The 18,216-nt window shown below is 40.8% G+C and overlaps 2 protein-coding genes and 1 pseudogene across 7 annotated transcripts; all 3 read right to left on the bottom strand.

Annotated features, from left to right (window-relative positions):
* Positions 1-135: 135 nt before the first annotated feature.
* LOC146459819 (uncharacterized) lies at positions 136-1,896 on the bottom strand. The gene is made up of 2 exons (XM_085088900.1): positions 1,648-1,896; positions 136-800 (listed from the first exon to the last, which is right to left on the bottom strand). The coding sequence occupies exons 1-2, from the start codon at positions 1,732-1,734 to the stop codon at positions 201-203; spliced, it is 687 nt and encodes a 228-aa protein (XP_084945026.1). The 5' UTR covers positions 1,735-1,896; the 3' UTR covers positions 136-200.
* Positions 136-17,230, bottom strand: LOC146459817 (uncharacterized; annotated as a pseudogene). Its single transcript, XR_014857813.1, has 3 exons — positions 16,851-17,230; positions 15,529-16,148; positions 136-185 (listed from the first exon to the last, which is right to left on the bottom strand). The product of XR_014857813.1 is annotated as an uncharacterized LOC146459817 (transcript).
* Positions 4,776-14,696, bottom strand: LOC146459818 (uncharacterized). Of its 5 annotated transcripts, XM_085088893.1 has the most exons (3): positions 7,427-7,770; positions 7,308-7,320; positions 4,776-5,917 (listed from the first exon to the last, which is right to left on the bottom strand). In XM_085088893.1, exons 1-3 carry the CDS (start codon positions 7,447-7,449, stop codon positions 5,309-5,311), a joined length of 645 nt encoding a protein of 214 aa, XP_084945019.1. In that variant the 5' UTR covers positions 7,450-7,770; the 3' UTR covers positions 4,776-5,308. The 5 variants fall into 5 exon arrangements, with proteins under 5 accessions (XP_084945019.1, XP_084945016.1, XP_084945015.1 ...); XM_085088890.1 differs by lacking the exons at positions 7,308-7,320; positions 7,427-7,770 and adding an exon at positions 14,470-14,639; XM_085088889.1 differs by lacking the exon at positions 7,308-7,320 and having other exon boundaries at positions 7,534-7,767.
* Positions 17,231-18,216: the final 986 nt, after the last annotated feature.

Genomic DNA, 18,216 nt, shown 5'->3' with positions numbered 1-18,216 from the left:
CTCTCTTAAGGAGAGGTGAATTGATATATTTGTGTACAGTGTGTGTTTCTTTTTCTTTTCGTTTTGCAATTCTGCAAGGGTGGGGGATGGGGAAGGGGGTGTTGAGAGAAGGAATAGATAGGAAAGAGTCTTAGGTTAGTGTAGACTCATGTTTTATTACCTTTTGTTAGCTTCAGTCTACCATGCTGTTTATAATGAGGTCAGTTCTCTTGCATGATGGTAACCTCGATGTACTTGATGCCTTCTTTTTCTTTCGCATCATCGCCATATATTTCCAGAAACAGGCCATTACACGGATTCAGCTTGTTCTGGTAAATCATTTCTCTGCTAAAGCCTCCGTCCAGAGGAACAAAACAGGTTCCCCACCGGTCTGACAGGCTTAACTGGATCTCAAACCTTCCTGGGTAGTATTTCTCGGAAGGTTTTGGGAGAGTTACATCAGTACGACGACTGGTGGTTGGTCCACTGGCACCTTCCATGCCAAAGCAAGGAGCACTGCTTGGGTAGTTATTTTTATCAACGGTTAGTGCACCAATAAATCGACTGCCATCAGAAACAACAAAAGAAGGGTCACTTTCTCCTTGCCCGTATTTTGTCTCCAAGCCAACCGCCATCTTGATCACCAGGTTGTCATTCGCAGTGGTGGTCTTTGGAGGTATCAGGGGAACGATCATCAGCCGATAGTAGTTTCTCGGAGCGCTGAGGAATGTGAGGCTTCGAGCCGTGAGAGAATGGTGGTGATGGATGAAGGTTGCAGCTCTTGCAAGTTTCATGGGTGTGAAGTATCGGTAAAACAGGATCTAGATAATCATATAAGGAAATGAAAATATCAAACGTTTAGTACATACAAGTATGCAGCACTGAAACAGTACAAAATGGAAAGAAAAATTGATGTATTAACCAGTTGTCCCACAGCCCAAAGAAAATCCTCTTACGAAGCTAGCTAGCGCAAATCAACCAGAAGCTACATTGTCTATACTGAGATCAAAGGCATTCCGCTCTAGATTAAATCTGCGCTGGGTGTGATCTTGCCAATTGCATAACTTTTTTTGGGCAGGCTGGGTTCATAAGAACTTATAAGAAGCAAGTGAAATATTAAAATAGAGTTAACGTATTTGTTTTATGTTATTGAAAATTAAAATTCGATTGAAAGGGACTTTCGGTTTATTGATTACCGAGTGTTTGTGATTTCACACAAGTCGATCACCGGAAAAATCCGGAGCTTTTCACTTTTCAAACTTTCTTAAAGGTCTTGCTTTTCTTCTCAGCTCAGTTTTGAGTCGTTGTACAGTTCGAAAATAATCACTGAGTGTTACCAAGCGAAAACTTACGCCTAGAAAGTCGAAAGGTAATTTTTTTGTAATAATTGTAAACAGTTATAAGCTGCACACGGCAACTGAATCAGTATTAGTCAGGCCTGACCTGAATGCGACTAAGACCAGCTGTAAGACGGTCCTTTCCATTCTTAGAATTGTTGAATGAAAATCAGCAAAAACTGAGCTAACAACGCCGCCTTACAGATAAACGTCTGCTAATAGTCCTTACTATTCAGGTATTACTGTTATTATTCTGTAAGAAACTGAAGCTAACTGTAAACAAAGGAAGCTCCCCGGTGTTAAACGAAAACAAATCGATGGCATAAAATACCTGTGGCTGTTTATACTGCCTGTTTGGTTTATCTCCTCCATCTACCAACGCTACAGCAACAAAAATCAACAAAGCTGTTCTGATCATTGCTATCCGGCGGTCACGCTTCTTCAAATTTACGTTTCGGCAAACGGAAAATAATATAGAACAGATCGAAACAGAACAAAGTTGTCCAGTTGATCAATATGAACAAATATGCCGAGCTCAGTCTGCGAGGTCAATTCTATAAGGTTCGTTTGACTGTAGACACGTCATGCTAGCTAAACGATTAGCATCGCTCGTAATTTTTCGCGTTCGCCAGAGGACCATTAGCTCACCTTCTATTTATAACAGGCAAGAGAGGATGATTTAGATCGTGTTTGTCATAAACAATCTCAATAATTAAAAGAGACTCAGTAGAATTTACACTTAGCTCAGTCTTTTTCCTCTTTCTCCCGAGGAACTGACTTTCTTTAACGATCCTATTATTTTTTTTTTCGCGAACACTATTTCTAAAACACTGACATGGCACAGTATTCATAAAGAGAGAAATTAATTCAGTCCGTAATTAAACATTGCTACCTCATAGTGTCTCCTTGCTGCACGTGAATTTGCTTACTGTCAGTATTTTTAATTGTTCAACACTTCGACAGATAGTCACTGACAGCAAGGGAACAAACTCTTCCTCGTTGATATTTTCTCTTTTTACATCCGGCTGTCTTTTTAGGTTATATAGTTTATAAATTAAATGTATTTATAATTTTCCCCTCTCTAATTCCTCTATTTTTGTTTGTGTTTTTTGTGTGGAAGGCGTGGGGCGCCCCGCACGTGCTTATTAAAACTCACGCCCCTAAAGCCAGCGACACACTTGGCGATTTTATACACCGATCGCCGCGATCGGCGAAGATTGCGATTTTCGCCGATCGCTGAGATCGGCGTATAAAATCGCAAATATCGGCGATTAAATGCGCCGGCATTCGCCATGTGTGGCCGTTCCGCGATTTTCTGCGTTTATTGCTGCGGATCGCCAGTAAAGCCAACCCATCAGATTGGGCGATTTTATCACATGACTTTTTGAAACTGCCACATCGCCGCGATTGGCGAAAAAAATCGCCAACTGTGTCCGCATCAATCGGTGGCGAAAATCAGTTGCGATTTTCGCTGGCGATCAAATTCGCCGCGATCGGCGTATAAAATCGCCAGGTGTGTCGCTGGCTTAAGGTTAACTTTGACCGTGCAATACAGAAAATTTGTTTACACTGAATGTATGAGAATAATTGAAATTATAACTGATATACCCGCGCAACCCTTTACTTAATTGATTAACGTTTCTGATTTTTGCAGTTAGAGTAGACGTTTTTAGGGGAGTTGTTACCCTCTTCCCCTGGTAACAACGGCGTGGAAGACTAGTGTTGAGGAAATGGAGAAAAACAACTGATTCGAACATGACCCACTATACCACAAAATAGATGGTGTCTCTGCCTGCACCCCCCTTAACCCTTCCTCAACCTCAGCAGTAAAAAATGACCATGAGATTCAAACCTAACTTTTCTTGTTTATCTAGCAATGTTGACTCTTGCTGCTGGTTGAATATTTCTGTGTCAACTCAATTTTAAAGCCAATATTTTTTTTTTGTCGGCAGTCAGTTCTTGAGAAAGGTGGTACCCCCGACATGGTGGATCCTGTTCAAACAAATTTATTATGACAAGCACCCTTGGCGGCGGTCAGCGTTGAATTTATCATTCTCTCACAATCACGAGCCACTTAGGTGCAATAAGTGTGTTTTATAACAGACTTAAGATGACAACGATTCAGTAATCTGGGTATTTTAGCCAAAATTTTAATGACATATCAAGGACCACTAAAGAAAAAAAAAATACAGGCCAATCGCGTTAACAATAAAATTTCGACACGTCAATCAGCTATGTTCTGCGGACATTTTGAGGATTAACAAGCGACATTTTTTACAACAGAAGTCGAGTTACCGAGGTAAATTTGAGCCAAGCGAAAGTTAAAGCTTGTAAAGTTAGTTCGAGTTTGCGGGGAGTTCGAGTTAACTGAAAGTAAATGACTGAAAAAATGGGGTCAAATCCTAGGGGAAATTGGATTTTGTTTCTACCTGCTTAACCCTAAAAGATATGAGCAACAATGTTTCTCGTTTAATGATGACCTTTTATTCTCAGAATCTCAAAACGATTGAGAAATGCGGGATAGAGAGAGAAAGAAACGTGCAATGCAGAACGGCGAGTCGACAGTCGATGGCTCTCTCCATACACTCGTAGCCTCAATAAAATTATACCTAGTACAGTGAAACTTGTGTTAAGCGGTCACCCTCGATCGGGAATGGCTAGGTGACCGTTTAATACAGGTTGCAGAGAATAGCACGTCAATCACAATGAAACGACATTTTATGTAAGAATTTGTTCACTAAGTGTAAAGTTTATTCACAAAAGCCCTCAGAAAATCACTTACTTGGTTAAGAAACTGCAGTGATAAAATGGTGACAAAGGAGAACATGGTATAGAAACGGACTAATACAACATTAACGCCAAGATCCTAGAGTCGCGCGCAAATGACGTAAGCAATTATGCTCAGTAAGAATGCGCAATGCAATTCAATGGAATCACGCTTTATACAGGTTCGACTGTAATAATTGCTACGCAGGGAGATTTTTAACACAACGTTAAAAGTTGTTATTGTGTAACATAGCGGCCGGACAATTTTAATCTACTAGTTACAGATACTCGACGGTATTTTCCCCGGCCCGTTGCATCTGATGATACTTTTCGGAGATCCAAAGTGTTGTAGAATAATGCGAGCAATGCGTAACACGTTCCCAAATAGTGGCTCACTGTACGGAATCATCCCTCTGGACCTCCCAATTTGACACAGGGACACGTTCGAAAAGCCAGAGAACGATACTCAGCTCACGACAGACGCAATGAAACTTATTTTTCACAAAGACTCGATTACCAACCGTTGGCGATATGCAGCCTAACTTAAATGATATCTCCGGTATAAGCTATTTTCATGAGGTTGTTTACAGATTTTTTGCCAGCTTATCACGTTTAAGAATTTTCTTACTCTTGTGGTTGTAAACGTTTGTTTGTCGTTGTCACTTAATTATTCTAACCCTCAATGAAAGCTAGTTTTCTCTAACAGAAATATGAAGCAAATTTATTAAAATAAATTAGAGATCTAGCTGTTCCATCAGCTTTACATCTTTCAAGTTAATTTATTTAGGATAGTATCTTATAATTTTATTAATTATCCTGATCTACACACAGATCCGACTACAAATTGCTCCTGTAGTTGTTCAAGTGGTCTTTGCAAGGTTCACAGAACATTCACAACTTGAACCAAAACTGAACTTACAAACAAGCAAATGAAAAATCCGATCAGGTGTACTAAAACAACCAAAGAACTAAGAGAGAAATAATAGAAAAATCCGCAGACTCTGCTAAAAGTCGAACTGGTTCTGCTAAATTACAGCTTACTCAGTAAGTTTTGTGAGGATTAGAAACTTTACAAAATGAACACACTAAATCAATCTTATGTTAAATGGTTTTTAAGCGCCACTTACAACTATATCTTCTCAGTTCACGATTTTAACCAGCATATTTTAATTCAATTATAGTCAAAGAGCTTTAAATTGCAAGCTGTTCGTGAATTAAATCTCGTTTCAATTTTCCTCCTGGATGCTCACTTCAATGTACTTGATTCCTACTTTTTCGTTGTTTGCATCGGCGTAAATCTCCAGAAAAAGGCCATTGTGGGGGTTCAGCTTACGCTGGAAGGTCATCTCTCTGCTGAAGCCACCGTCGAGCGAGACAAAACAGGTTCCCCACCGGTCAGACAGGTTCAGCCAGGTTTCGAACCTTCCCGGGTAGTCAAATTGGGAAGGCTTCGGCAAATCCGAACCATAACGACGAGTTCCGAAAAAATTACTGCTGGATCCCTCGACGTTGACGCAAGGAGCAGCAGATCTATAAGTGTTCTTGTCGCGAATGTGAGCACCAATCAAGTGTTTACCGTCCGAAATGACATACGAAGGATCGCTTTCTCCCTGGCCAATCTCTTTGTCAGTTCCAACTGTCATTTTGACAACAAGGTTGGCATCTGAGGCGACGGTTCCCGCTGGAATGAGCGGGATCTTCATCAGGCGGGCGTAGTTTTGTGGTGCGCTCAAGAAGGTGAATTTTGTGGCGGTGACGGTATGTTGATGGTGAATAAAACTAGCGGCTCGCAAAAGCTTCATTGGTGTAAAGAGCTGGTAGTACTGAAGCCGCCCCTGAAAAAAAAAACATAGCTCTTGTTAACCTCGTTTTCTCGGCCCGTACTGTAAGTGACGGACCGAGTTTTTTCCGGGCCATAAATCAACGGGAAAAAGCGAGGGTACGTAGCTTACAGTACGGACCGAGAAAACGAAATTAGTAAGATATTTGTGATATCTCTGAGGTTAATCAGGCGCACGGGAAAGGAAACTATTTGAAGTTCAAATTTAGCGGGCCGTACAGTGAAATACGGCCCGCAAACTGAAAAGACCCGCAATCACAGCGCGTGTACTAACTGAGGGATATATTAAAAAATACAAAATCAACTGAGGCGTTAAAGTAGATTTCGGACGGCAAAACTCATGTTTCAAAATCCTATGACTGTGGCAAGCAGGCGTATGACACGACCAACGTACGTTACAGAAATCGCTTCCGACAGTCGTAAGCAAAAGTTGTACAGTCTAGATCGGCCTTTACACTTGACTTATAACAGATATTTTTCAGTTATTAGTTTCTCAACGAGGAGCCGTTGCTAACAGCTGCCAAACACCAATCATGATTATGCGGGCCGGCCGGTACTCACATCCGCTCCTTCATCTAACAAGCAGGGTATAGACTACAAGAAAGGTATTTCTTGTAGGCAGTTTACAAGTCATAAAGAGGTGAACTTGACAGTAGATGAAACAAACAAACAAACAAACAAACAAACAAATAAATAAATAAATAAATAAATAAATAACGTTTCTTAAGTGTCAATGTAACAAGCGCAGAGCGTTACTCAAACTGGAAGTTTGAAATTAAGAAGAGAAGCCGGAGTAAAACCTCGGCCAAACCGGCTCAACTCACATCACATATCACGCGTGCCCGGGAATCGAACTTCAGGCCAAATTGGTGGGAGGCGTGTACTCTCACCACTGTATCATCCCTGCTCCCAAGATAAGAGGAAGATCTTTGCCTCGGTCACAGATGTCTTAAACCTTGCTGGTAGCCAGGGCCTTTTGTTGTATGAGATTCATACAAGTTTCTACGTTGAAGCGAATTAACTCACGCGCGAGAAAAAGAATGCCCTTTTTTCTTCTTGTTTTCTTGGCAACGCAGCGACACACTTCCGGATTAGCTCCTCTGAGGAACAAAGATTAATCCACTTCACTCTCTAAACCGTGCAAAATGGCATGCTGTAAGCGAGAAAACCTAAGGTGGTATATATTAGACATTTTCAGTTTCTGTTCGTTAAGTGTAGAATGGGTTTTCTTTGCTAGCTCTTGTGAGCACTGATGATCACTCAATTCCCAGCTATTTGTCAACACAGTCGCCGAACACTAGTTACAAGTCATTTCTAAGCTACTGAGGTTCCTAAACCAACACTTCTCTCCATATTTTGATCTTTTTCTCGACTAAAAGACAAACCTGTGCGGAGGGTCTGCCGTCTGTACCTCAAAACGTTAACCGAGTATATCAATTTGCATGTTTTGATTGGTCCTAAAAGGGATCACCGTATTCCTCCTGAAGGGCAAAATAGTCAAAACCTACCCCCTTTTGAACACCTCATTTCACGATATAGCGTGAACCCTGAGTTGTGTCCTGTTCAACGAATTCTACGCTGCAAATTAAACCGCCATCAGTTGTCATTTACCTGTGAATTAGCCGAAGATTGGTGTATTGTAAGCAAGACAATTAAAACGGCAATCGGTGACATGATGCGAAGGATGTTTCCTGTCTTTTGCTCTTGGCTAGAAACAAAGACAATGCTTGCCCTCATCAAATCTAATCGTGACGGTGTACGCAAAGCTAGAGAGGCATACCTCATCGACAGAGGTCAAACTCTTGAACCCTTAGGTCTAAATAGGAGAGATGAGACCATTTTTCCAGTCTTTTATTCTCCTTTTTTATGTTACTTTCTCAAATTTCTTATTGTCACGTTTTTTGTTTTGTTTTCTACGTTTGCAACATCAGTAAAAGAGCGTTTTTCACACACGTGACCCTATTTCCATATCGTCATGACGACCGACTTTGTCCGCCATGTTGGTGTTGCATCGTAGTAGCGATTCAGTCTTCTGTGAATCAGCAGCGCTGGAGCATATTGTAAGGTTTTTTGACGTTTTCAGCCAAAGAAATTAGTCGTTTTCATCATGGTCCTTTGCAACATTGTCGGTTATGGCAATAAATCAGGGAAGAAGCGACCCTATGCTGAAAAATGTGGCTTTTTTTCGTGTTCCACGGCGCGTGTTGTTTTCAGTCAAGGAGAACACAGAAGGTGGATTTCTGCCATAAGTCGAGACTATTTAGAGTAAACTGGGACGAGAGCCAAAAAACCGGGGGAAGGAGAGAGGGGAGAGGACTCAGAGGAAAGAGAGAAAACTTCCATTTCCTCTCTCTCCTCTCCCCTCCCCTCCTCCGTTTCGCTCTCAACCCAGTTTTCGCGCGGCCAAAAAGCGAAAAATGCGCAAAATCGCAAAAAAAAAAAAGGCTTACAACGCAGGCTGTTTGACCACGTGCAGGGCGACTTTGTAGACATTTTTTAGTTCAAAGAACACTCTCTTAAGGACAGATGGATTGATATATTTGTGTACAGTGTGTGTTTCTTTTTCTTTTCGTTTTGCAATTATGCAAGGGTGGGGATGGGGAAGGGGGTGTTGAGATATGGAATAGATAGGAAAGAGGCTTCTGTGGGGTAAACTCAGGTTTTATTGGCTTTTGTTAGCTTCAGTCTACCATGCTGTTTACAATGAGGTCAGTTCTCTTGTATGATGGTAACCTCGATGTACTTGATGCCTTCCTTTTCCTTCGCTTCATCAGCATAAATTTCCAGAAACAGGCCATTACGCGGATTCAGCTTGTTCTGGTAAATCATTTCTCTGCTAAAGCCTCCATCCAGAGGAACAAAACAGGTTCCCCACCGGTCTGACAGGCTTAACTGGATCTCAAACCTTCCTGGGTAGTATTTCTCGGAAGGTTTTGGGAGAGTTACATCAGTACGACGACTGGTGGTTGGTCCACTGGCACCTTCCATGCCAAAGCAAGGAGCACTGCTTGGGTAGTTATTTTTATCAAGGGTTAGTGCACCAATAAATCGACTGCCATCAGAAACAACAAAAGAAGGGTCACTTTCTCCTTGCCCGTACTTTGTCTCCAAGCCAACCGCCATCTTGATCACCAGGTTGTCATTCGCAGTGGTGGTCTTTGGAGGTATCAGAGGAACGATCATCAGCCGATAGTTGTTTCTCGGAGCGCTGAGGAACGTGAGGCTTCGAGCCGTGAGAGAATGGTGGTGATGGATGAAGGTTGCAGCTCTTGCAAGTTTCATGGGTGTGAAGTATCGGTAAAACAGGATCTAGATAATCATATAAGGAAATGAAAATATCAAACGTTTAGTACATACAAGTATGCAGCACTGAAACAGTACAAAATGGAAAGCCTGAAAAATTGATGTAATAACCAGTTGTCCCACAGCCCAAAGAAAATCCTCTTACGAAGCTAGCTAGCGCAAATCAACCAGAAGCTACATTGTCTATACTGAGGTCAAAGGCATTCCGCTCTAGATTAAATCTGCGCTGAGTGTGATCTTGCCAATTGCATAACTTTTCTTGGGCAGGCTAGGTTCATAAGAAGTTATAAGAAGGAAGTGAAATATTAAAATAGAGTTAACGTATTTGTTTTGTGTTATTGATAATTAAAATTCGATTGAAAGAGACTTTCGGTTTATTGATTACCAAGTGTTCGTGATTTCACACAAGTCGACCACGGGAAAAATCCGGAGCTTTTCACTTTTCAAACTTTCTTAAAGGTCTCATGTGCTTTTCTTCTCAGCTTTTGAGTCGTTGTACAGTTTCGAAAATAATAACTGAGTCAGTTACCAAGCAAAAATTATGCCTTGAAAGTCGAAAGGTACTTTTTTGTAATAATTGTAAACAGTTACCAGCTGCGCACGGCAATTGAATCAGTATTAGCTAAGCTACATGTACCTAAATGCGACTAAGACAGTCCTTTCCATTCTTGGGATTGTTGAATGAAAATCAGTCAAAAACGCGCGCGGAACACTGAGTTAACAGCGCCGCTTTACAGACAAACGTCTGCTAATAGTTCGTACTATTCAGGTATTACTGTCATTATTCTGTAACAAACTGAAGCTAACTGTAAACAAAGAAAGCTCCCCGGTGTTAAACGAAAACAAATCGATGGCATAAAGTACCTGTGGCTGTTTATACTGCCTGTTTGGTTTATCTCCTCCATCTACCAACGCTACAGCAACAAAAATTAACAAAGCTGTTCTGATCATTGCTATGCGGCGGTCACGCTTCTTCAAATTAATTTACGTTTCGGCAACGGAAGATAATATAGAACAGATCAAAACAGAACAAAGTTGTCCTGTTGATCAATATGAACAAATATGCCGAGCTCAGTGTGCGAGGTCAATTCTATTAGGTTCGTTAGACTGTAGACACGTCATGCTAGTTAAAAGATTAGCATCGCTCGTAATTTTTCGCGTTCGCCAGAGAACTATTAGCTCACTTTCTATTTAGATTATGTTTGTCATAGACATTGAATCTCAATAATTAAGAGGGGCTCTAGAATTAAACAAAAGAGGCGCTTTTTTAAGACCAATATTGTACATTACTTAGCTCATTTTTTCCTCTTTCTCCCGAGGAACTGACTTTCTTTAACGATCCTATTTTTTTTTTGCGAACACTATTTCTAAAACACTGACATGGTACAGTATTCATAACGACAGAAATTAATAGGCCTTATCACGGTTTTCGACGCGCTCTTGACGGGTAGGCAAACAGGCTTGAAATAACAGTGTTTGTATGGAAATCCGATGTCAAATAATTTTCATAAAACATCGCTTCTGGATTTTAGGAACAAAATTGGAGGGATGTAGCTGTGACAGAAAGCGTCCAGTCGTGTTTTGAACTTTCCATACATTTCCCTGTATTTTTTCCCGCGAACTATTTTTAGTAGCAGCTCACGGCTGGTGCTCTTACAGACAAATATATGGAAAGTTCAAAACACGATTGGACGGTTTCTGTCACAGCTACATCCCTCTAATTTTGTTCCTAAAATCCTTTTTCTAGTGCCAAAAGTTTCCAATTCATGAATTTTTCAGAAATGATGTTTTATGAAAATTATTTGACATCGGATTTCCATACAAACAGTGTTATTTCAAGCCTGTTTCCCTACCCGTCAAAATGGCGTCCAAAACCGTGATGAGGCCTATTCCGTCCGTAATTAAACATTGGTGTCTCCTTGCTGTACATGAGTTTGCTTACGGTCAGCATAGTTAATTGTTCAACACTGCAACAGATAGTCACTGACAGCAAGGGAACAAACTCTTTCTCCTTGATGTTTTCAGTATATACATCCGGACGTCTGTTTACATAGTCAGTTATAAGCTCAATGTATTTTATAATTTTTTCCTCCTCTTATTCCTCTATTTTTGTTTGTGATTTTTTGTGTGGATCGAAGACGTGGGGCGCCCCGCACGAACTCATTAAAACTCACGCCCCTAAGGTTAAGGCAACGTTTACATGGAGAAACGTTGTCCCGGGAAAGAGGGTCACCAGCCTAGTCAACTTCAGCGAGCGTTTATATGAGAAAAAAGTTGACACCTTTGCCCGAGCCAACAGCGCTCGCGCATGCTCTGATTGTCTCGCCTTGACGGAGTTGACCCGGCTGGGCGAGCCAAAGTGTTTATAATATGGAGAAAAGTTGGCCCGGCTAGGAGGGTGACCCTACCATCGAAAAAGGGTGACCCGGCTCGGTGGGTCACCCTTCCAGCCGAGCCAGCTTTTTGTTTCTCATGTAAACGGTTCGCCAAGTTTTGTAAGGAAATGTAGGAAACGTTGGCTCGCCCAGGGTAGCTCGGGTAGGCGAGTGACCCTTTTAGCCGGGACAACTTTTCCCCATATAAACGGGGCCTAACTTCGACCGTGCACGGCAGAATATTTGTTTAAACTGAATGAAAATCAATAATATAATATACCCGCGAAAACCTACTTGCAAATATTAAACCCCTTTCATTTTCCCAGTTACAGTAGACGTTTTTAGGGGAGTTGTTACCGGCCTTCTCTAAAAACACCGTGCGTGGGAGACTGAGTTAGCCTGCGAACGGAGACCTATTTCTGGTTGTCGCTACTCTCCGCCTGAGTGAAAATGAACAAATGATATGACTTGCTCTAGAAAGACTCCAAAAATTCCCGGGAAACAAACAACAGGTTGTCCATATATTTTATTCTGTACCGGAAATTTAGGTTGAATAGATCGCGACCTTTTTAATTTGGAAAACACATCCGGTAGTAATTTTGATTGGTCGATGGAAACAATGGTCCCTTGACGTTCTTGACAAAAAAGACACATAGAGACCCCGTGAACAAATCTGTTTGCCTGTGTACAACTGGCCGCTGTCCACCCGTGCCAGGGAACTTTTGTTACCCAGCGTGCTGTTCGAACGCACAATGTGTCCATGGCGTTCTGGCCGCGGGTCTTTTGAAATTTCAGAAGCGAGCTGACTTGAAGAAAATCTTTCTAGAGAAAGTGTGATAGGGCTTCAATTGAGTCGGAAATGCGCTGGAAGGATAGGTATTCATCTCTACTTTGATTGTATGAAGGAATTGGGACACTAGGGATGATTTCAACGGATTTATTTCGTTACACGCTTCGAGCATGGCTGAAATAGAGTTCGGCCTTTCGTTACACTTAACAATGGAAACCCGAATGACGCTTACTCGCCGAAATCGCTGCGAATCGGCTTGAAAAGCTGGTGAATGACAAAGAATACAAGAAGAAACAGGGTAAGTTGACTTTATTGTCAAAACACTATTATTTTCTACCATTTAACACAAATCCGTTTTATTCCCATACAAATCCTTATAATTCAACGGTTCTCTGAAATTGAGCTTGGGCTGCCTGTGGACTAGTCGAGATTTTTGTGGCTTTAGTCTTATTGAGGGCACATTCATGAGCGGCCGGTAAAAGCGCAAGATAGAAAACTTTTAAATGCAGAGGTCCACACAACGCAGGAATTAAACTTGCTGGTAATTTTGCCGGATCTCTCTTGTGAAAGACCTCGTGTCAGGCGTCACTTGAACGTGAAAATACAAAACTGAATGCAAGGCTGGCACTACGGCAAAGGGCAGATTTATTAGTGGCCAATATTTCGACTAATAGAATTAGTCTTCCTCAGGGCCAGAGCTATACTGAAGGAAAATATAATAACGGCTCCTTAAATTCAAGTTTGAAAAATACATGGAAAAACATGATTGGCTAACACATGATATGATGACAGCGTACTTGTAAATATGAGATAACAAAAATATACTAACGGCTCCTAAAATTAAAATTTGAAAAAATACATGCAAAAAATGATTGGCTAATACATGACATGAAGACAGCGTACTTGTAAATATGAGATAACAAAAATATAGAAGTGTATAATCAAGGTTCAGCGTTCGTTTTTCGCAAGATAGTTTGCGGCGTAATGTGGTCCAGAGATTTAAAGAGAGAAAGAAGAAAAGAAGGAAAAGAAAGAAAGAAAGAAAGAAAGGAAGGAAGGAAGAAAGAAAACTACGGTTGAGGCGGCTGCGTAAAGCCAAGAACTTCACGAGCAAACAAACACTTCAAGAATCTACATATTCTTTGTCTTTTAATTGTTTGGTTATTTACAGAAGTAGAAAATCGTGAATCACTTCAAAGTTTTAAAGTTATGTTATAGATGGTATCAGTTCGTTTCGCTACATTTTAAAATTACATGTATTCTAAAATTTGCGCTCAATTTACTCTTCAACAGACGTTGTGAGACACAGTTTGTGAAAATATCAATCGAAGTGTGCGTTTCTCAACGATTCTTTTCAAATCTAATTTTCTGCGAAAGTTCGCCTAGCTACTCATTATAGTGACTGCCATTTTATGACGCGTGTCCGGGAATCGAACCCAGGCCAAATTGGTGGGAGGCGAGTGCTCTCACCACCTAACCATCGCTGCTCCCACGAGGAAGATCTTTGCCTCGGTCGTGATGTCTTAAAACCTGTTGGGAGCCAAGGCCTTTTGTTTTATGAGATTCATGCAAGTTTCTACTTTGAAGCGAATTAACTCACACGCGGGACAAAAATTGCCCTTGTTCTTCTTGTTGTCTTGGCAACTCAGCGACGTACTCCTGGATCCTGGCCAAGCTCCTCAGAGGAGCAAAGGTTAATCCACTTCACTCTCTAAACCGTGAAAAATGGCATGCTGTTAGCGAGGAAACCTAAGGTGGCATATATTTGATATTTTCAGTTTCTGTTCGATACTGTATAGAATTGGTTTTCTTTGCTAGCTCTTGTAAGCACTGATGATCACTCAATTCTCAGCTATTTGTCAACATATTCGCCGAACATTTACAAGTCATTTCTAAGCTACTGCGGTTCCTAAACCAACACCTCTCTCCATATTTTGATATTTTTCTCGACTATAAGGCAAACCTGTGCGGGGGGTCTCCCATATTTTGAACACCTCATTTCACTATATAGCGGGATGCTTGAGTTGTATCCTTTTCAAAAATTCTACGCTGCAAATTAAACCATTAGTTGTCATTTACCTGTGAATTAGCTGAAGATTGGTGTATTGTAAGCAAGACAATTAACACGGCAATCGGTGACATGATGCGAAGGATGTTTCCTGTCTTTCGCTCTTGGCTAGAAACAAAGACAAGGCTTGCACTCATCAAATCTAATCGAGGAGAGAGGTATACCTTATCGACAGAGGTCAAACCCTTGAACCTTTGGGTCTAAATAGGAGAGATGAGACCATTTTTCCAGTCTTTTATCCTCCTATGTTATGTTACTCTCTCAAATTTCTTATTATTACGCTTTTTTGTTTCGTTTTCTGCGTTGGAACGTCAGCTAAAGAGCATTTTTCACACACGTGACCCTATTTCTATATCGTCATGACGACGGACTTTGTCCGCCATACTTTTTGTTCCATCGTAGTGGCGATTGCCGGTCTTGTGTGAATCAGCAGCGCGGGAGCATATTGTACGGTTTTTTGACGTTTTCAGGAAAGAAATTAGTCGTTTTCATCATGGTCCTTTGCCATATTGTCGGTTATGGCAATAAATCAGGAACGAAGCGGCCCAATGCTGAAAAATGTGGCTTTTTTTCGTGTTCCACGGTGCGTGTTGTTTTCAGTCAATGAGAGCACAGAAAGTGGATTCCTGCAAGAAGTCGAGCCGACTTAACTATCTCTATGTAGAGTAAACTGGGACGAGAGCCAAAAACCCGGAGGAAGGGGAGAGGGGAGAGGACAGATAGGAAACTTCCATTTCCTCCGTCTCCTCTCCCCTCCCCTTCTCCGTTTTCGCTCTCAATCCAATTTTCGCCTGGCCAAAAGGAAACGCTATTACACACGCTATTCGACCTGCACGTGCAGGGCGACTTTGTAGACTTTGTTTTAGTTAAAAGAACACTCTCTTAAGAAAAGGTGGATTGATATATTTGTGTACAGTGTGCGTTTCTTTTTCTTTTCGTTTTGCAATTATGCAAGGGTGGGGGTGGGGAAGGGGGTGTTGAGAGAAGGAATAGATAGGAAAGAGGCTTAAGTTGGTGTAGACTCATGTTTTATTAATTCGCTTTTAATTGCTAGCTTCAGTCTACCATACTCTTTACAATGAGGTCAGTTCTCTTTCAGGATGTTAACCTCGATGTACTTGATTCCTTCTTTCTCTTTGGCATGATTGCCATAAATTTCCAGAAACAGGCCATTACGCGGATTCAGCTTGTTCTGGTAAATCATTTCTCTGCTAAAGCCTCCGTCCAGAGCAACAAAACAGGTTCCCTACCGGTCTGACAGGCTTAACTGGATCTCAAACCTTCCTGGATAGTACTTTTCCGAAAGTTTGGGGCGATTTTTACCAGTGTAGTAGTGACTGTTCATGGTTGGCCCACTGCCTCCTTCGATGCCATAGCAAGGAGCATCACTCCCGTAGTCACGTTTATCATTGGTTATTGCGCCAATAAATCGACTGCCATCAGAAACAACAAAGGAAGGATCACTATCTTCTTGGCCGTACTTTGTCTCCAAACCAACCGCCATCTTAATCACCAGGTTGTCATTCGCAGTGGTGATCTTTGGAGGTATCAGGGGGACGATCATCAGCCGGTACCAGTCTTTCGGAGCGCTGAGGAATGTGAGGCTTCGAGCCGTGAGAGAATGGTGGTGATGGATGAAGGTTGCAGCTCTTGCAAGTTTCATGGGTGTGAAGTATCGGTAAAACAGGATCTAGATACGTGATACAAGGTTTAGTAAATATCACGTTTAGTAAGTATCACGTTTAGTAAGTATCACGTTTAGTAAATATCAAGTACTGAAAAAGTACAAAATGGAAAGAAAAATTGATGTAAAACGTCCTATCAAGATGCCAGCTTTATTTACAGTATCGTTCATAGGCCTATAAATTAAATTAATTAAATTTGCGCTGGGTGTCGATCTCGCCAATTGTAGCTATCTATCGACAATATAGGTTCATAAGAAACAAGGGAAGTATTAAAATAGAGTTGACGAATTTTTTTGTGTGATTGAAAATTAACATTTGATTACAATGGACTTTCGGTTTGTTGATTTTCGAGAGTTCATTTGACACAAGTCGACCACGGAAAAAATCTGGAGAGTGTGTGTGTGTGTTTTAATTAATTGATCTTTTTAAACTTTCTTTAAGGTCTCGCTTTTCTTTTTGGCTTTGAATCGTTGTACAGTTTCGAAAATTGTCATTATTGCCCAGTGAAAACTTACGCCCAGAAAGACGAAAGGTATAATGTTTACTAATCATTGAAACTGTTACCAGCTGAGCTGCGCGCGGGAATTGAATCAAATTATTAGTCAAACTAATTATATAGTCCCTTTTATCCTTGGGAATGTTGAATCGAAATAAAAACAGAAACTGAGATAACGCCGCTCTGCCTGCAGATCACTGGCATTAAATACCTGTGGCTGTTTATGTGGCCTGTTTGGTTCACCTCTTGGAAGGCCGCCCTCCGCCAACGCTACAGCAACTAAAATCAAGAAAGCTGTTCTTATCATTGCTATACGGTCACGCTTCTTCAACTTTACGTTTCGGCAAAGGAAAATAATAAAGAACAGATCGAAACAGAACAGTTGTCCAGTTGATCAATATGAGCAAATATGCAGCCGAGAGCTCAGCTTCTGAGGTCGATAGCTTTGTTACACTATGTACACGTCATGTTAATCGCATAAGGATTAGCATCGCTCGTAATTTTTCGCGTTCGCCAGAGGACTATTAGCTCATGCTCTAATAAGATTGTGTTGATTATAAATATTGAATCTCAATAAAAGGAACTCTAAAAATTTAAACAAAAGAAAACTTTTTGAGACGAATATTGTATACTACTTCACTCAATTTTAGTCGTCTTTTTCTTGAGGAACTGACTTTCTTTAACGATCGTAATTTTTTTTTCGCGAACACTATATCTTAAACAAGTTAACACAATAGTCACAATATTCATAAAGATAGAAATTAATTCAGTTTGTAAATAAACATTGCCCTCAGTTTACGATGTCGCCTTTGTTGCACGTAGTTTTCTCAGTTTAATCGACTGACATTATCAGTAGCTATCAGTGAACCAGTAAACATTTTCCTTCCCGGGGGCAATGGCTGATTTGGTGATTTTCAGTATTGATTCGGTAGTCTCGAAGTCTCGTCCTTTGCCGTCAGGTTGTCATTTTTTGTCGTGCAAAGGAATATATGTATGCGGTTACAATTGATTGATTCGTTTTTCACAGATCATGAATATTTTTTACCCTGTCAGGGTAGTTAATTATTTCAACACTGCGACAGATATCACTGACAGTCAGTAACTCTTCCACCTTTTTTTCTCGTTTTACATCCGTCTTCTTTGATTATAGTTTTATAGATTTAACATATTTTGTATTTTTCCTTCCCTAATTCCTCTATTTTTGTGTGGCGGTCGTGGGGCGCCCCGCACGTGCTTATTAAAACTCACGCCCCCAGGGTTAACTGAGTTTGATCATGCTATGCATAATATTTTTAAGTAATTATAAAGTAAGTGAGAATTAAATATCTGATATACCACCGAAATCAAAGAAATATTACCTGAAGCAAGAGAAAGATATAAAACCCATTCACCGCGGTTCCTATTATTATTGTTATTCCAGTTACTGTTGCGTCAAGATAATTGATAAACTCTCATTTTGTCGGTAAATGTTTCCTGCTGCATCAAAATGACAAAAAATATGAGCAGCAATGTTTAAGACCCTATTATTCTCAGAATATTAAAAAGAGTGAAAAATCCCGGGGAAGTCCTCCCCTATA

This window comes from Pavona decussata, unplaced genomic scaffold, assembly GCF_977016875.1.
Source record: "Pavona decussata unplaced genomic scaffold, jaPavDecu1.1 SCAFFOLD_216, whole genome shotgun sequence".
Classification (NCBI taxonomy): Eukaryota; Metazoa; Cnidaria; class Anthozoa; order Scleractinia; family Agariciidae; genus Pavona; species Pavona decussata.
This window is presented reverse-complemented; position numbering and strand designations above follow the sequence as displayed.

Excerpts from the sequence above, each read along its gene's own strand:
- LOC146459818 (XM_085088889.1), bottom strand. The coding sequence starts at position 7,707 with ATGAGGTATGCCTCTCTAGCTTTGCGTACACCGTCACGATTAGATTTG. Across the intron at positions 5,918-7,533 it reads AATCTTCGGCTAATTCACAG|GGGCGGCTTCAGTACTACCA; the intron begins GTAAATGACAAC and ends TTTTTTTTTCAG.
- LOC146459819 (XM_085088900.1), bottom strand. The coding sequence starts at position 1,734 with ATGATCAGAACAGCTTTGTTGATTTTTGTTGCTGTAGCGTTGGTAGAT. Across the intron at positions 801-1,647 it reads GGCAGTATAAACAGCCACAG|ATCCTGTTTTACCGATACTT; the intron begins GTATTTTATGCC and ends ATGATTATCTAG.